At 40.7% G+C, this 16,308-nt stretch overlaps 1 protein-coding gene across 1 annotated transcript in view; it reads left to right on the forward strand.

Annotated features, from left to right (window-relative positions):
• Positions 1 to 995: 995 nt before the first annotated feature.
• Positions 996 to 16,308, forward strand: part of CFAP54 (cilia and flagella associated protein 54) — a 252,382-nt gene continuing 237,069 nt past the window's right edge. Inside the window, exons 1-3 of the mRNA XM_036301177.1 lie at positions 996 to 1,321; positions 10,725 to 10,830; positions 13,628 to 13,771. Coding sequence (XP_036157070.1) covers positions 996 to 1,321; positions 10,725 to 10,830; positions 13,628 to 13,771 — 576 coding nt within the window. The remainder of the gene's footprint in view (positions 1,322 to 10,724; positions 10,831 to 13,627; positions 13,772 to 16,308) is intronic.

Here is a 16,308-nt window from a genome sequence, read left to right on the forward strand (position 1 = left end):
TATAATAGCTAGTACTCAGTGGCAAATCACACCAGCCTTTTATACTAACTGGACAAGTCTGTTATGTGAGAACAAGGATCAGACGAGAAGAGAAAGATTTACCAAGCTGATTGAAAAAAAGAGAGAGATTTAAAAATACTTTTTTTGGTAAATGTACCAAGGAGGAATATTTTTAGGGCTAAATTTTAAAAAGTCTTGCCACTAGTACACATTACTGTTCAATAGTTAAGATTGAGTAAAATGCACTTTAATTTAGAATATAGTGATAGTTAGGATATGTTTGAAATACAAATGAATCAATAAAAAGTAGTCATAATTGTTAAACACAGACATCACTCCCACAGTTATAAACCTCAAGAGACAAATAGAGGGAAGCGAATGGACAGTTGCATGTACTTGATTTTTAAATTGCTTGTCACATATTTTTAAAATTTCAGTTTGATTGATATGCTTAGTGTTTTGGAGATGGTCAGTACAACCTATTCATTTTGAACACAGGCTTTGAAGTCAGAAGGCTAAGACCTGCTTGGTCCCCGACTCTAGGGTTTACTCTGACCTTGGTCAAATGACTAAACTTCTGTAAACTTTGGTTTCGTAAACTGTGAGATACTAATAACATCTTAAGTTGTGAAGCTATTCTAATGACTAAATAAGATAATGTTTCAAATGTTTAGAACAATGCCTAGTACATATTAATGATGATAATCATCATCATTATGCGGTCTAAATAAAATTAAAAAAAAGGAATAGTTTGAATCTGTAAGTTTGGGCTCTCCTATTCGCGGGCTCTCTGTCCAGAACCTTCATCCCGCCCTCCCCGCCCCCCAAATCCCCCCAAAACCTTCAGGGGTATCAATTGCTTTCTGGACTTGACTCTTTCTTCCTTTGCCCTCCAGGGGCCACTGTGTTTCCCCCAAAAGCGCGTTGGTTGGATGCCTGGTTGCCACGACACCGTCGCCAGGCAACCGCGTCTGTACACTCCTGTGCTGGTCGACATGGCGGCGCACGGCCATTCCTCGATCACCTCCTCCAGCATGTCTGGCATCTCCGCGTCTCAGCCAGGACTGCCGGTGCCCCTGCTCCCCGTCTCCGCCACAGTCTCCAACACCCTGCAGACGAAGGCGAGCTCCCTGGACTCGCTGCCCTACCCCACCTGCCACGAAGACACGTTGCCCCTCGCCGTGTTTTATGGGCCGCTGGACGCTAAAAACCCACTCCTGGCCTCTCTGGAGAAGGAGATACAGGAGTTGCTAGGCTTTATGAGGAGAAAGGAGGCTTTGTCGACGACGGTGGAGAAGAAGCATGAGTTCAACCGGCGTGGGTGAGCGGAGGCGGGGCGCTGGCGGGACGGGGGCGGGGGGACAAGGGAGGGAGGGGACGGGCGGGAGGAGTAGGCCGCCGGGGGCGAGGCGGGGATGCTGGAGAGGACGCGGGTGGTCCCGGAGCTTGGACCGCGCTAGGTCCCTGGATATGCCAACAAAGTTTAAGAAGCGGAGACGAGAATCGCTTTTCCGTCCCTAATTGTATCTTTGCTTCCTGCTTGGTCAGTGTTTCTTATTCGCTGTTTTTGAGTGTCTCCTAATTGCTACTCCAGACCAGTCAGTACATTCCAGGCTCGCTCCCAGATTTTACAAGTTTTCTTGTTGTGGGGGCAGTTTTGTGTAGGGAGGAAAAGGAGTCACTTTGAAGTAGTTTATGTTCTTGAAAAAGTTCTTGAGGCTGGCCATGAAGTATGCCATTCTGTGAACATGCGCTTTGAATTCCTTTTTATAGTCTTCTTAGGACCACAGTGACTTTTTCGTGATTTTGTGACTAATTTTGCACATCTGTTTGCCGTTTGGGGGTTTCTATCACTATGTTATTATCTCCAACTGCAAACTACCTGTTGTTAAGTTTCTTTTTTGTTTATGTTACTATCTTTTTCCTCCCAGTCAAGATACCGTGCAAACTGAACAGTTATAAATCTAAACACGTGGCAGAGAACACCAGAATAGTGAATTGTTTCAACTGATATTTCTATTTATGCATTTAAAATGAAGAGATCATTTTAATTTATGTTTATTATTCTTTCATGTATTTAACTATTTATTGAGCACCTACTGTACATCACGTACCATACTAGGAAAACGTCAAGTTAGAAAAATATATAAAAATTTGTATCCTCATGCAACACATTATTTTTGTGACTACAGATGGCTACTAAACACATCTGTAAGGAAATTATGTCACAAGGCGATAGTGGTGGGGAGAAAATTAGAGCAGATAGTGGGGGTGGGGGATATGGGATGAGTGTTGCGATTTAAAATGGGGGGGTGATAGGGAGGATGCTCAGAGAAGGTCAGGAAAAGTGGCCTTGGAGAAAGATGAGCAGATATGGTAGCGCGTGATGAGTATTTCTGTGGAAGGAACTTGCCAAACAGGAAGACTGGCAAATGTGAAGGTCCCTGGATTGGATTGTGACTGTGGGAAAAACTGGTTTCTGGCAGGAGCGAGGGAAATCATGAGTTTAGTATTTAGGTATATTAAGATTGAGATGTAATTCAGCATTCAGGCAGAGCCATTATGTAGGTACTTGGACATTTGGATCTGCAGGTCAGATATACATTTGGGATTTGTCAGCATATCAGTGATATTTAAGTGGTGGTACTTGATGGAATAGTTGAGGGAGTGAGTGGATGGAGAAGATGAGAGTCCCAGGACTGAACCCTGGGATGATTGAACATTGACCATGGGGGGAGGGAAGGATAAAAAAACACACAAAACTGGCAGAGATTTAAAAGAGTAGCCAAGGAAGTAGGAGAAAATCAGTAAGTGAGTGGTGTACTGGAAGCCAGGTAAAGAAAGTGTTTCAAAAAGGAAGGGATGACTGATCAACTGTGGCAAATCCTGATGATGGGCCAAGTAATATGAAAACCAAGAATCAACCAAGGAGAGCACATTACATACCTAAGCTATGTATATTTGTATTTAAAATATTTCCGTGTTTGTGCCTTAGCTAGCACTTTGTCTTTCCATCTCCATGGCCAACATTCCACTTCAAACCACCACCATCTTGGATTTTCCCTGCAGATACTTGATGCTCAGAGGTATCCTTCACATAGCAGTCAGGGCGACCTTTATGAAAAAATCACCCACTCAGCTATTTAAAGACTTCCTATTGCCCTCCCTTGCTTTTTAGAATAAAATTGAAACTTCTCATGATATCCCCAGAGTCTGAGGACCTGACCTTACCTGCCTCTCTCATCTCAGCTCATCCTCACTTGTCTCTCAGGGCTTTCCAGGGAAACATCCTAACTGTTTCTCATCCTAACTGTTAGTATTTGCTGCCTCCTTTTTCTGAAATATTCTTGCTTAAGCTTTTCAAATAGTTGGTTCCTTCTCTTCTTTCAGGTCTTAGCTCAGTTTTTACCTCCTTAGAGTGGCTTTTCATACCTAATTCAGGTTTGTCCATCAATTTATATTTTTTATTTATTTGTTTTGCTGTGGGCTGTCTCTCTCCACCGTTAGAATGTAAGCTCCCTGTGACTTAGGAGTAATGTGTCTCCTTTTCATTGCTCTATCTCCAGCACCTACCCTGGTGATTGGGACATAGTAAACATTCAATGCATATTTGGTATTGAAAGAATTCAAGGGTTATTATCCTTGCATTTCAATCATCGTTAGTGTTATATATGGGAAAGTAGACCTGGATCGATCAGTAAGTACAGGACCTGTCCCATCTTTAAACAGACTTATCAGAGGGTCACAAATGTTAAAGATTAGCATGGACCTTAGCAATCTAACCTCTCCTACAATTTAGGTATTTTTTTTTATACAATAATTTTAATTGAGTGTCTATTATGTGCCAGGCACTGCCCTCGTTGTGAGGTATACAGTGGTGAACAAAATAGATATGGGAATCTGTGCTCATGGAACTTGTAGTTTAGAGAGGGAGATAGGCTTCCAAATGAGTCATTAAGTCAACACAGAAACAAGGGCAATACAGGGAGAAGTTACTGAGCACGTATATGTGCCAGGCATTGTACTAGGTGCTGGGGATACAGCAGTGAACCAGATAAAAATCCTCGCCCTCTTGGTGTTTATATTCTAGAGGAGGAAATAGATAATAAACATATTAAGCAAGTCTATTGTATGGTGACCTAGAAAGTGATACATGCTACGGAGAAAAATGAAAGAGAGGAAGGGTTACGGGATGGGAGACAGGAGGTTGTCATTTTCAATAAGGTGGTCAGGATAGAGGCTTGAGCAGAGGCTTAAAAAGAACACAGCAGGGACATTTCAAATGAATGGTGAGGGCAGTGACATTAAGCTGAGATTAGGAGGAGGGCTGGCAGTTGACCAGGCAAGGAGAGAGGATAAATAGAGAAAACAAGCATGTGGGAAGATCTTGGCAGGAGAGAGTCAGAGACTTTGGAGGCATGGACAGAAGCCCATTTAGCATAGCTTGCTGAGTGTGGGTGCAGTGGCATGAGGTGAGATTAGAGGAGTAGATAGGGCTCTGGAAGGGTTTAGAGGCCATTTATAGAGTTTGTGTTGATTCCGAATGCAATGAGAAACCATTGGGTAGTTTTTGGCAAGGTATTAACCTCATGTGATTTTGTTTTAAAATATTATTTTGGTGGTCTTGTTCAAATGGAGCAAGAATGACAAGGTGGAGACCAGTTAGGAATACAGGAGACCAGTTAGGAATACAGGAGGTGGGATTTGCTTTTCTAAAATATTTGACAGATGGTTATTCCTTACAATCAACATTTGTTTCCTTTTGTAACTGTAAGACCTTCCATAAGCATAAAAATTCATAGTCTTCAAAATGTAGATTTTGATCAGATGGACAATGTCATTAGATTTAGAGTCTGATAAATTTTTAAAAGGTATGCTTTTGTTATAAACATATAAGATTTAGACATATGCTTTATATAGTTGTGAATTTCTATTTTAGAAAATTCTAAATATCCAGCAGCAGCTATAATCAATCAGCAATCCAAACTGTATTAACATTCTTTTCTTAAATGATGTATATTATATAGTCTATGTTATATTTTCCATGTTTAATCATTATGTAAGCCATTCCCAACAAGCAGTCTTAACTTGATCTTAGGGTTCACTTAAAAAAAAAAAAAGAAAGTTCTTTTATTATATAACCTTGATTAAATTAACAAAGCTGATATTTTTCTTTTATGAGTAACAAACCTAGTCATCATTATGTCACCCATAAGGTTTGAAAGAATTAACTCTTTCATCTACATAATTTAGGGGTTGGAGGGATTGAGCAAAAAAGAAAAAGAATCATGGACATGCACAGCAGTGAGGTGATTGCAGGCAGGTGGAGGTGGGTGGGTGGAGGTGAAAGGGCAGAGAGGAGATAAATGGTAATGGGAAAAATAATATAAAATAAAAATTTAAAAAGAATTCTAGGAAGATGGTGAGTTTTTCGCATTCATTATATTTATTCTTTTTTTTTTTTTAAATATATTTTATTGATTTTTTACAGAGAGGAAGGGAGAGAGATAGAGAGTCAGAAACATCGATGAGAGAGAAACATCGATCAGCTGCCTCCTGCACATCTCCTACTGGGGATGTGCCCGCAACCCAGGTACATGCCCTTGACCGGAATCGAACCTGGGACCCTTCAGTCCGCAGGCCGACGCTCTATCCACTGAGCCAAACCGGTTTCGGCTCATTATATTTATTCTAATATTGTAGGATTTCATGAAGCATCAAATGAAACAGAAAAAGGTAAAACAAACAAAAACCCTAAAAGCTTCTACCTTTTTAAACTTCTATGGGCTATATTTGCCACACTATTTATTTGGTATTGTTATTTAGTACTTGTTTCATGTGTACATTTTTTAGCCACTTATATTATTACTCAGTCCACAAAGACGGGAATACCCTAGCCCCCTACTTCCCTTGTCACTCAATCAATATCATTTAATTACCTTAATGAATTAATTGACATTTCTATTCAGGTTGTATTATTAATATCCCAACACGTATATCAAAGTACTAGAACCATTTTCAGTCCTTGACTTTAGATTCCTGTCTGTATTAGTTATTTTGGGCTGCCATACAAATACCATATACATTGTCTGTCTTAAAAAACAGAAATGTATTTCCTCACAGTTCTGGATGCTAGATGTCCCAGATAAAGGTTTGGAAGGGTCAGTTTCCGATGAGAGTTCTCTTTCTGGCTTACAGATACCCACTTTGTCCTCATATAGCCTTTCCTCTGAGGACGAACAGAGAGAAGGAAGAGGTAGGGAGGGAGAGAAAGAGGAAGGCAGGGAGAGAGGGAGGGAGGGAGGGAGGGAAGAAGAACCAGAGTAAGCTCAAGTGCTCTCTGGTGTCTCCTCTTAGAAGAGCATTAATCCATAACACTGTCCTTACCTGGAAATGTATGGTAGGATTGGACAACTGTCAAGGGAAATTTGGATTTTTCCTAGAGGCATTTATAATGTCTGAGAGAGTAGGAAGGAGTAAATGTTAACTGAATGAATGAACAAAATAAGCAATGATCCGCTACCCCCTGAAACTTTGATTGGAAACTATGTTGAGAATACTGTATGCTTTGTTTTTGTTTTACTTGGTGGAATGAAGCATCGCCCTAAATGGATTGACTAGGTATTTGAATCCTTGTACCCTTTATAAAAAAGAATAAAATAAAAGCAAAGAATGTTTTTTTTTCCTATTCATTCAGCCATTCATTCATTGTTTCAACAAATATTTATTGTGTACCTATATGTACTATATTCACTACTCTTGGAGCTTGACAATGAATAATACAGTCGAGGTCTTTGCTCTCAAGGAGTTTATATTCCAGAGGATTGGAAGGCTCAGTTAAATACGTACTAGTTAAGAGCATGAATACACTAAGCCTCAGTTTCATCGACTGTATATTTGGGATATTAATATTACCCATCTTAGGGTTATTGTGAAAATGAAATGAAAAAAAAAAAAAGCAAGTTAGCAAAAGATCCATAATATTGAAAACAAAGCTGGAGGACTGACAGTCGCTGACCTCAATCAAGACTTAATATAAAGCTACATTAATTGAGTGTGGTGTTGGTAAAAGTGGGCAAGTAGATCAAAGGCACAGAGCAGAGAGCCCAGAAATAGGCACACATAAAGTCAACCGATCTTTGAGACAGGAGCAAGGGCAATACAATGGAGTAGAGATAGTCACTTCAACAAATGGTATTAGAACAACTGGATGTCCACCTGTAAAAAAACATGAATCAGACAGAGACCTTATACTCTTCCCAGAAATTAACTCAAAATAGATCACAAACCTAACATAAAATACAATGCTATAAAGTTCCTAAAAGATAACAGAGGAGAAATGTAGATGACCATGGGTCAATATGTTTTTATATAACATCAAAGGCATGATCCATGAAAGAAAGAATTAATAAGCTGGACTTCATTAAAATTAAAATTTTATGCTTTGTGAAAGTCACTGTCAAGAGAATAAAAACCAACCCTCAGATAGGGAGAAAAATTTGCAAAAGATATATCTGATAAAGGACTATTATCAAACTATACAAAGAACTTTAATACTCAACAGTAAGAAAAAACAATCTGATTAAAAGAGTGGGCCAAAGACCTTAACAGACCAGAGAAGATATTCAAATGGCAAATAAACCTAAAGAAAGATGCTTCACATTATATATCACCTGGGAGATGCAAATTAAAATAACAATGATGCCCTAACTGGTTTGGCTCAGTGGATACAGCGTCTGCCTGTGGATTCAAGGGTCCTAGTTTCGCTTCCAGTCAAGGGCATGTACCTTGGTTGCGGGCACATACCCAATAGGGAGTGTGCAGGAGGCAGATAATCGATGTTTCTTGCTCATTGATGTTTCTGACTCTATTCCTCTCCCTTCCTCTCTGTAAAAAACTCAATAAAATATATTAAAAATAAAATAAAATAACAATGATACACCACTACAGATTTATTAGAATGGCCAAAATCTGGAACATTGACAACAACAAATACTGTTGAGGATATGGAGCAATAGGATCTCTCATTGCTGGTGAGTACAGCCACTTTGGAAGATACTTTGGTGGTTTTTTATAAAATTGAATATATTCTGGTAAACTGTTCTTGGTATTTGCTGGAAGGAGTTGAAAACTTATGTTCATACATAAGTCTGTACATGGATGTTTATAGCAGCTTTATTCAAATGGAAAAACTTGGAAGCAAATGTCTGTCATTAAGTGAAAGGATAAATGAACTGTGGTACATCCAAACAATGGAATATTATTCAGTGCTGAGAGGAAATGTGCTATCAAGCCATGAAAAAACATGGGGGAATCTTAAATGCACATTACTTAGTGGAAGAAGCCAGTCTGAAAAGGCTATATACTAGATGATTTCAACTATATGACAGTTTGAAAAAGGCAAAACTATGGATAGTATAAAAAGATCAGTGGTTACCTGGGGTTGAGGGTAGGGAGGAATGAATATACAGAGCACAGAGGATTTTTAGGGCAGTGAATAGTAATATCATACGTTTGTCAAAATGCATAGAATGTACAACACCAAGAGTAAATCCAAATGTAAGCCATGGACACTGGGCGATAATGATGTGTCAATGTAGGTTCATCAGTTGTAACTATTGTACCACTCTGGTGGGGGATGTGGATAATGGGGGAGGCTGTACATGTGTGGGGCAGGAGGTATATAGGGAATCTCTATACCTTCTGCTCAATTTTTCTGCAAACCTAAAAACATCTGTTTTATAAAAATACATGTAAGAAGCTTCCATCAGTGCTTTACACAAAAGCAATGATTTTAGCTATAGTTATAATTTATTAATAACTAGAGGCCCAGTGCATGAAACTCATGCACTGGGGAGGGGGTTGTCCCTCAGCCCGCCTGCGCCCTCTTGCATCCAGGACCCCTCAGGGGATGTCTGACTGCTGGCTTAAGCCTGCTTCCCAGAGAGCGGGCCTAAGCCAGCAGTCAGACATCCCTCTCACAGTCCAAGACCCCTCACTCCTTACCACCTCCCTGCTTGCTGCTCCTTACCGCTCAGCTCACTCCACTTTAGCACTGCCATGAAGGCAGGAGAGGCTCCTGCCACTGCCACTATGCTCACCAGCTGTGAGCCCGGCTTCTGGCTGAGTGGTACTCCCCCTGTGGGAGTGCACTGACCACCAGGGGACAGCTCCTGTGTTTCAAGTGACCTGTCGTTCTGGTCATTCTGCCATAATGGTCACTTAGGCTTTTATTATATAGACTAGAGGCCCGGTGCATGAAATTCGTGCACTGGCGGGTGGGGGTCCCTCAGCCCAGCCTGCCCCCTCTCACAGTCTGGGAGCCCTCAGGGAATGTCCTATTGATGGACATCCGCAGTCTGGCTGCGGAGGCTTGGAGCAGGCTCCGTGTTTGTGTGTGTGTGTGTGTATGTCCGCTGGGGGCTTGCCCCCAGACGCGCCACAGAGGCTCAGAGCAGGCGCCCCTCTGTGTTGATCTCTCAGGCTTGGGCAGGGCCCGACCCCTCCTCCTGAGCTGGTCGTGACTGTGACAGAGTCTCAACCTCATTTTCATATTACATATTATATATATATCCTATCTAATAAAAGAGAAACATGGTAATTGGCATACGACCACTACCCTTCCCATTGGCTAATCAGGGCAATATGCAAATTAACTGCCAGCCAAGATGGCAGCCGGCAGCCAGGCAGCTTGAAACTAACATGAGGCTTGCTTGCTTCAGTAACCGAGGACTCCAACGTTCCCTGCCTGCCGCTGCAGGCCTCTGAGCTGCAACTCTAAGCAACTATGTAACAAATATAGAAGCTAAACAAAACCCCAGAAACCTGATTTAGTCCTCCGGGCTTCAGCCAGCAGGATCGCAACATTATAAGCAAAGGCCAGAAACCTACTTTCAGCAGCGGAGGCCTAAGAGCTGGAGCCAAGCCTCAAAGCTAAAGCTGGCCCAGAATAAAAAAAAAAAAAGGAGAAAAAGGAGCGGTTGGGAGCTTCAGTCACCCCCAGCCTGAAAACAGCCCTCAGCCCCTCACCCAGAATGGCCAGGCACCCCAGTGGGGACCCCCACCCTGAAGGGTGTGTGACCAGCTGCAAACAGCCATCATCCCCTCACCCAGGCTGGCCAGGCACCCCAGTGGGGACCCCCAGCCTGATCCAGGACACCGCAACCTCCCCATTGACCCTGCCTTGAGTGTGACAGCGGACTGTGCCCCAACCCCCAAATCGGCCCTACCCTGAGCATGACTGAGGGTGGCATCACAACCTCCTGATCGCCCTGCTCTGTGCATGACAGGGGGTGGCGCCCCAACTCCCCAATCGGCCCTGCTCTGAGCCCGACCAGGGGCTGCACCTGAGGATTGGGCCTGCCCTCTGCCACCCGGGAGCAGGCCTAAGCCAGCAGGTCATTATCTCCCAAAGGGTCCCAGACTTCGAGAGGGCACAGGCCGGGCTGAGGGACCCCCCTCCCCCCCGAGTGCACAAATTTTGTGCACCGGGCCTCTAGTATATATATATATATATATATATATATATATATATATATATATATAGAGAGAGAGAGAGAGAGAGAGAGAGAGAGAGAGAGAGAGAGAGAGAGAGGAGAGAGATTAGACATCAAAAAAAGGGCATGTTGGAAAGACTTAGCACCAGATAAGTTTTTAAGGATTGCTTGCTAATTAATTGAGCTTTCCTACTGTGATGATATCATTTTATTTTGTGGTTTTTACAGTGCTATGTCTTTGTTTAATATCTGGACCAAATACGCACCCCGGCTGCCCACTGCCTATTACAATGAAAAGCTTCTGAAGGTTGGAGATAGCCTCTGCGAAATGAAAGTAAGTGCCTCCGGAGTAAAGAGAGCCTAAATGATACTCATTTGGCTAATTATATTATTGTTTGGTTGATACCATTACTATTTTACATGATTTGATTATTGTTGCTGTTTAGAAAAAAATAAATGAATTCATAAAATTTTAATGAGGCACAGTAACCAAAAGAGTGTTTCTTTTTTAATTTTGTAGTTGAGATTTTTCCAGAGGTGAGATGTTCCTGAACAGAAAGACAGCTGCCTGGGGATGGCTAGGAGCAGAGGCCCCAGCTAACAGGGTGTGGTTAGGCGCCCAACAGGAAATGCTGAGTCATCATGTTCCTACCGTATACAAAGGAGCCCAGACACCACTTCCTGTTGTTTTTCACATGGTTGGCCTTACCCAGCATGCAACTCTCATGGCTTCTGGCCTTGCTGTTGTGTTGCCTGCGTCCCAGTGCCTGTTCAAATGACTTTCAATTCCTTGTTACTGTTCTGCTGAATGTAAATATAGCAGTCATTCCATACATGCCCTGTTTCTTGCTCAGTATTGTATTCCAAATGGGAGTTTGCCCCTATTTCTAGTTACACATCAGTGCCCAGGTCTTAGATTGCTGTGGACTCATGGACTTGCTAAGACCACACACACCATCACTGACTTTTTAGTGAATGATAATGTAAGTTTTCCCTTCAGTTCTGGCATAGGCCCCAATTACTCCAAGTTAAATATGAGTTTTTGGCTCATCTAGGATCCTTGGACCAAGATTTATTTTATCCAAAGTGACTTTAGGCCAGACATTGGCCGTATAGAGTGTCTTCTCAATCTTTAGTTTCTCAGCGTCATTTTCTTCCTATGTTTCTATTTTCTGGACTTGAATCCTTTGATTTAGGAGGGAAGTTTATCAAATAGAGGATAAGATAAAAAGGAACTTTCATAATGAAGAACAAAGATCTATTTTCTGCTGTCAAAATGAGAGAATCACCTTAGCTCCATGCAACTGGACCATGGTTCTTAGAAACTTGAAAATACAGTTTGGAAAACTATAGGACAGTGGTTCTCAACCTTCTGGCCCTTTAAATACAGTTCCTCATGTTGTGACCCAACCATAAAATTATTTTCGCTGCTACTTCATATCTGTAATGTTGCTACTGTTATGAATTGTAATGTAAATATCTGATATGCAGGATGGTCTTAGGCGACCCCTGTGAAAGGGTCGTTCGACCGCCAAAGGGGTCACGACCCACAGGTTGAGAACCGCTGCTATAGGAAAAATAAAATGATGAGTTCCAACTTGTAAGCTGTATTTATGTAAAGTGGAATAACAGTTTTGACAAGAATTAAAAGATTGTTCCCTCTCCATTTTTATGCTTCTCCTCAGTAGAAGGAGCTGGTGATATACAGCACTGTTGGGGGTTGTTTGAGGAATATACAGGTGGGTGGGGAGGATATTGGTGGAGGGAGTAGGAAGGAGCATGTTAGAAATTGATAAAGCAAGTGGATGATGGGTAGTAACTAAGGATTCGGAATATTTCAGATAGAGAGGTCTAGATAGGATATTTTAAAATTTGCTTGAAGGAACAAAGAAAATGTTTTAAATACTTTTCACTGATGGAAAAGTGGGCTGATAAAGAATATATTTGTAATCCTGAAAATGAACTTGACTGGTTACTTTGGTTCTAGAATCTCTTTATTTTAGTTACAGTAAAGATCATTTTGTTGGAAGACTTTTGTTTTGAACCTAGATTTGAATTCATTATAGGAATCAAGTTAGAACAGAAAAGAACCAGAATTAATTAGTGACCAGTAACAAACAAGTCAATAGAAATAGAAACAAAACAGCACTTGACTGTGGATGCCTCCCAAGGGGCTGCGCAACTTGAAAGGCAGTTGTTTGTCCTGACACACAGTTACAGGGGAGGAAGCTGAGTAAGGGTTGCAACAGACACATATTTCAGAGCCCTGCTCACACCCACTGCTCTGAAACTCTCCAGATCAACTGTGCCTTGTGGGCTACAGAAATGAGGCATATGACTTTATAATGGGAATATAAGCATGACTTAGAGCTAACAGAATCATAACTAACAACAGCTCAGACTTTTTGGCTTGGGCTATTGCAGTTTCAGAGACTGTTGACAGATCAAAGCGAGATTGAGCCAGCTCATCTGTGTTTTCCTCTCCTTCCTCTCGTTCCCCTCCCTTTGACTTTCTCTCACCTTTCCTTCCTCTCCTCTTCTCCCTCCCCTCCTTCCTTTTCCATTTCCTTCCTTCTCTTTATCTCTCCTTCCTTCCTTCCTTCCTTCTTTCTTTCGCTGTCTCTCTCCCCCATTCCCTTCTTTTCTTCCTCATTCTCTCTTTTTCGCCTTCCTCTCCCCTCTCCATCTTTTTATTTCCTTCTTTTTTGGAGCTTAGGAGATATCAGAGAAGCAAGGCTAGTAACACCCTCATCTCCCTCTCTGACTGAGTGGGTGGATTACCATCATGGTGATATTGAATTTGGGGATATTCTCATCTTTAAAGTTACGATGGTCTTATCTCACACTCGGCTTGTTGTGAGGAGAATTAAATGAAATAATGCACATGAATTGCCTAGCACAGTGTCTATCACATGTGTTTGGAAATGATAGTGATAATGGTAGTAATAGTGTAATGGTGGTAGTAATAGTGGTAATAATCAAGATGGATATTATTAACAATAATATAAATAGTACCTAATATTAGTAACTATATAATTTAATAATTACTGGATATAATTTTAATATTTATACAGATTTTAATAAGAAAAATTATATTTTGAAATTTTCATCAAGTGCTCTTTTTATTTTAGGAGTATAAATTGGCCCTTTTACAGTGCTATGGAAGATATCTTCAGCAGTTCAGTATCAGCTTTGATGAGAATATAGCAGATATACAACAATTCAAAACTGTCTTTTTTCCAAACGGTATTGGAGACCCAACTGCTGCAAATACAGTAAGATGAAAGCAGCTAAAATAGCTACAAGTTATGATTAGCTATGCAATATATCCTTTTGTTGAGAGCTGCTAAATGTCTTTCCTGTGCTTAGCATAGCATTTACTTGTGTGCTACAAGTTGCTTAATAAATGTTTTCAGTGCTAGATAAGAACGTATACTTATTAGACTTTGCAAAGATGCTTTGGAGATTGTATCACTATAATCACTCATTCATCCAGCAGACAGTTGTCATTATAATAACTTATAATAACTAATATTTGTAGGATACTTTCAGTTTACAAACTGTGTTAGATACTATTATTAGTTTATAAAAGAGAAAAAGAAAGCTAAGCACAGAGCCTAACTATTGGCTCTGGAGATTAAACACAGATCTTATGATATAGAATTTTATGCTTTATTTCTGGCATACCAGTATTATGTTAATTGTTACCATTGATTCACTGGTTGAACGGTTACCATGTGCTAGGCTCTTCTATATGCAGTATATGAATTGTCATCTTTCAGCCTCATTTTAGTCTCAAAAGTAGGGTACTATTATGCCTTTTTTACAGATGAGGAAACTGAGGCTTCTTAGAGACTAAGAAACCAGTCCACTTAAAGCAATGGACAGAGTTGGTGTTTGAACTCTAATCAGTCTTACTCCAAAGCTGTTATTCCAAACTTGATCATTCAAGGCCTTGGAAACATATGTGGTTTAATAAGCAGAAAATCTGAAAGTATGTTTGGCTATATAATAGGTGCATGAATGGGAATATAGGGCAATATAAGTTGGCACCCCATTGGGGAGAGTACTGAATGAAAAGCTTAGAACTTTGGACTTTTAAGGCCCCTCCTATCCCACTCTGGTCTAGCTTTCTCTCTCTCTCTCTTTCTCTCTCTCTCTTTTTCTCTCTCTCTCAATATTGCATTAGCCTGCCTTCACCTCTTCTCCCTGGCTTAGTGCCAGTGTGCTGGTGAGCTCCACTGTCTACAAAGCTTGTATCTTAGATATCTGTGTGGCTCGTCCTTTACTTCCTTCAGGTCTCATGCACTCCCTGCATTATTTGTTTATTTTTTTGTATCACTTATTGTCACCAGCTACATTTTCATTTGATTATTTTTTAATAATAATATTACAAAATATAATAGATCCTCAATAAAGTTTTATTGACTGGATGAATAGATGAAATGATATAGTTAGAATTAGTAAAAGCCATACATAGAATAGATTAGAAGGTAAAAGACTGGAGGCAGAAGATAAAGCAATGAAGACAATGTAAGAGTTTGCCAGCAGGACCGTTGTGATGGGTGCAAATAGGTATGAGGAATTTGTATTTGTTTGTTTTTTAAATATATTTTTATTTCAGAGAGGAAGGGAGAGGGAGAGAGAAACATCAATGATAAGAGAGAATCATTGATCGGCTGGCTGCTCCTGCACGCCCCACACTGGGGATTGAGCCCACAACCCAGGCATATGACCTGACTAGGAATCCAACTGTGACCTCCTGGTTCATAGGTTGATGTTCAACCACTGAGTCATGCTGGCCGGGCAAGAATTTGTGTTTTTTTGCATGCTTAATTTGAGGTTCTGGTATGATACTGGCATGCTGCATTTCTTAACAAATATGTATAAAAAAATAAAATAAGTAAGATTGAAAATTTAGCCCAGTAGGAACCTATCAACACAGAACTAGAGGTCTTGAGAAGTTTTGTTAGAGAAATAGATCTTGGATTTTAAATGCATAAAGATCACAGATGAATCAGTAATAATGAACAATTCACTGTCAAACTATTAACAGCAAAGTTTTGTGTGAACATTCATAATCATGTATGTAATATTTAATTATTCCCTTTGTATGTACTGCAGGAAGGCATTATGGCAGAGATTATATGGATTTGGTCTCTGGAGCCACACTGTCTGGGTTCAAAGAGCTGCTGTGCCACTGCCTAATGATGGGACCTTGCGATTTTTTTGTGCCTCAGTTTCCTCATCCGTAAAAATGGAAATAATAAGACCTACCTCCTAGTGTTGTTTTGAGGTTGCTGAGATAACAAAAGACTTGGAATAGGGCCCAACACTCAAAAACTGTGAGGCATCATTATCTGTTTGTAAAAGAGAGAGAGCACGTAACAGCGGTTCTCAACCTGTGGGTCGTGACCCCTTTGGCAGTTCAACGACCCTTTCACAGGGGTCGCCTAAGACCATCCTGCATATCAGATATTTACATTACAATTCATAACAGTAGCAACATTACAGTTATGAAGTAGCAGCGAAAATAATTTTATGGTTGGGTCACAACATGAGGAACTGTATTTAAAGGGCCAGAAGGTTGAGAACCACTGACTTAGAAGATAATGATCATTCCAACTTTCATTCAATGAATATCTTCTGTGATACCAACTACATGGTGGCTAGAAATAGTGTACATGTATCCAAGCAGGAAATACATATGGTAGAAAGGCCCATTGGTATTACTAAGAGGGTCCACCCCCATAGCTTTAACAGGGCTTGTCAGTACTCCCTTCAGAACTCCACATCTATCCAGTTGTGTCTT

This window comes from Myotis myotis, unplaced genomic scaffold, assembly GCF_014108235.1.
Source record: "Myotis myotis isolate mMyoMyo1 unplaced genomic scaffold, mMyoMyo1.p scaffold_m19_p_3, whole genome shotgun sequence".
In the NCBI taxonomy this organism is placed as follows: Eukaryota; Metazoa; Chordata; class Mammalia; order Chiroptera; family Vespertilionidae; genus Myotis; species Myotis myotis.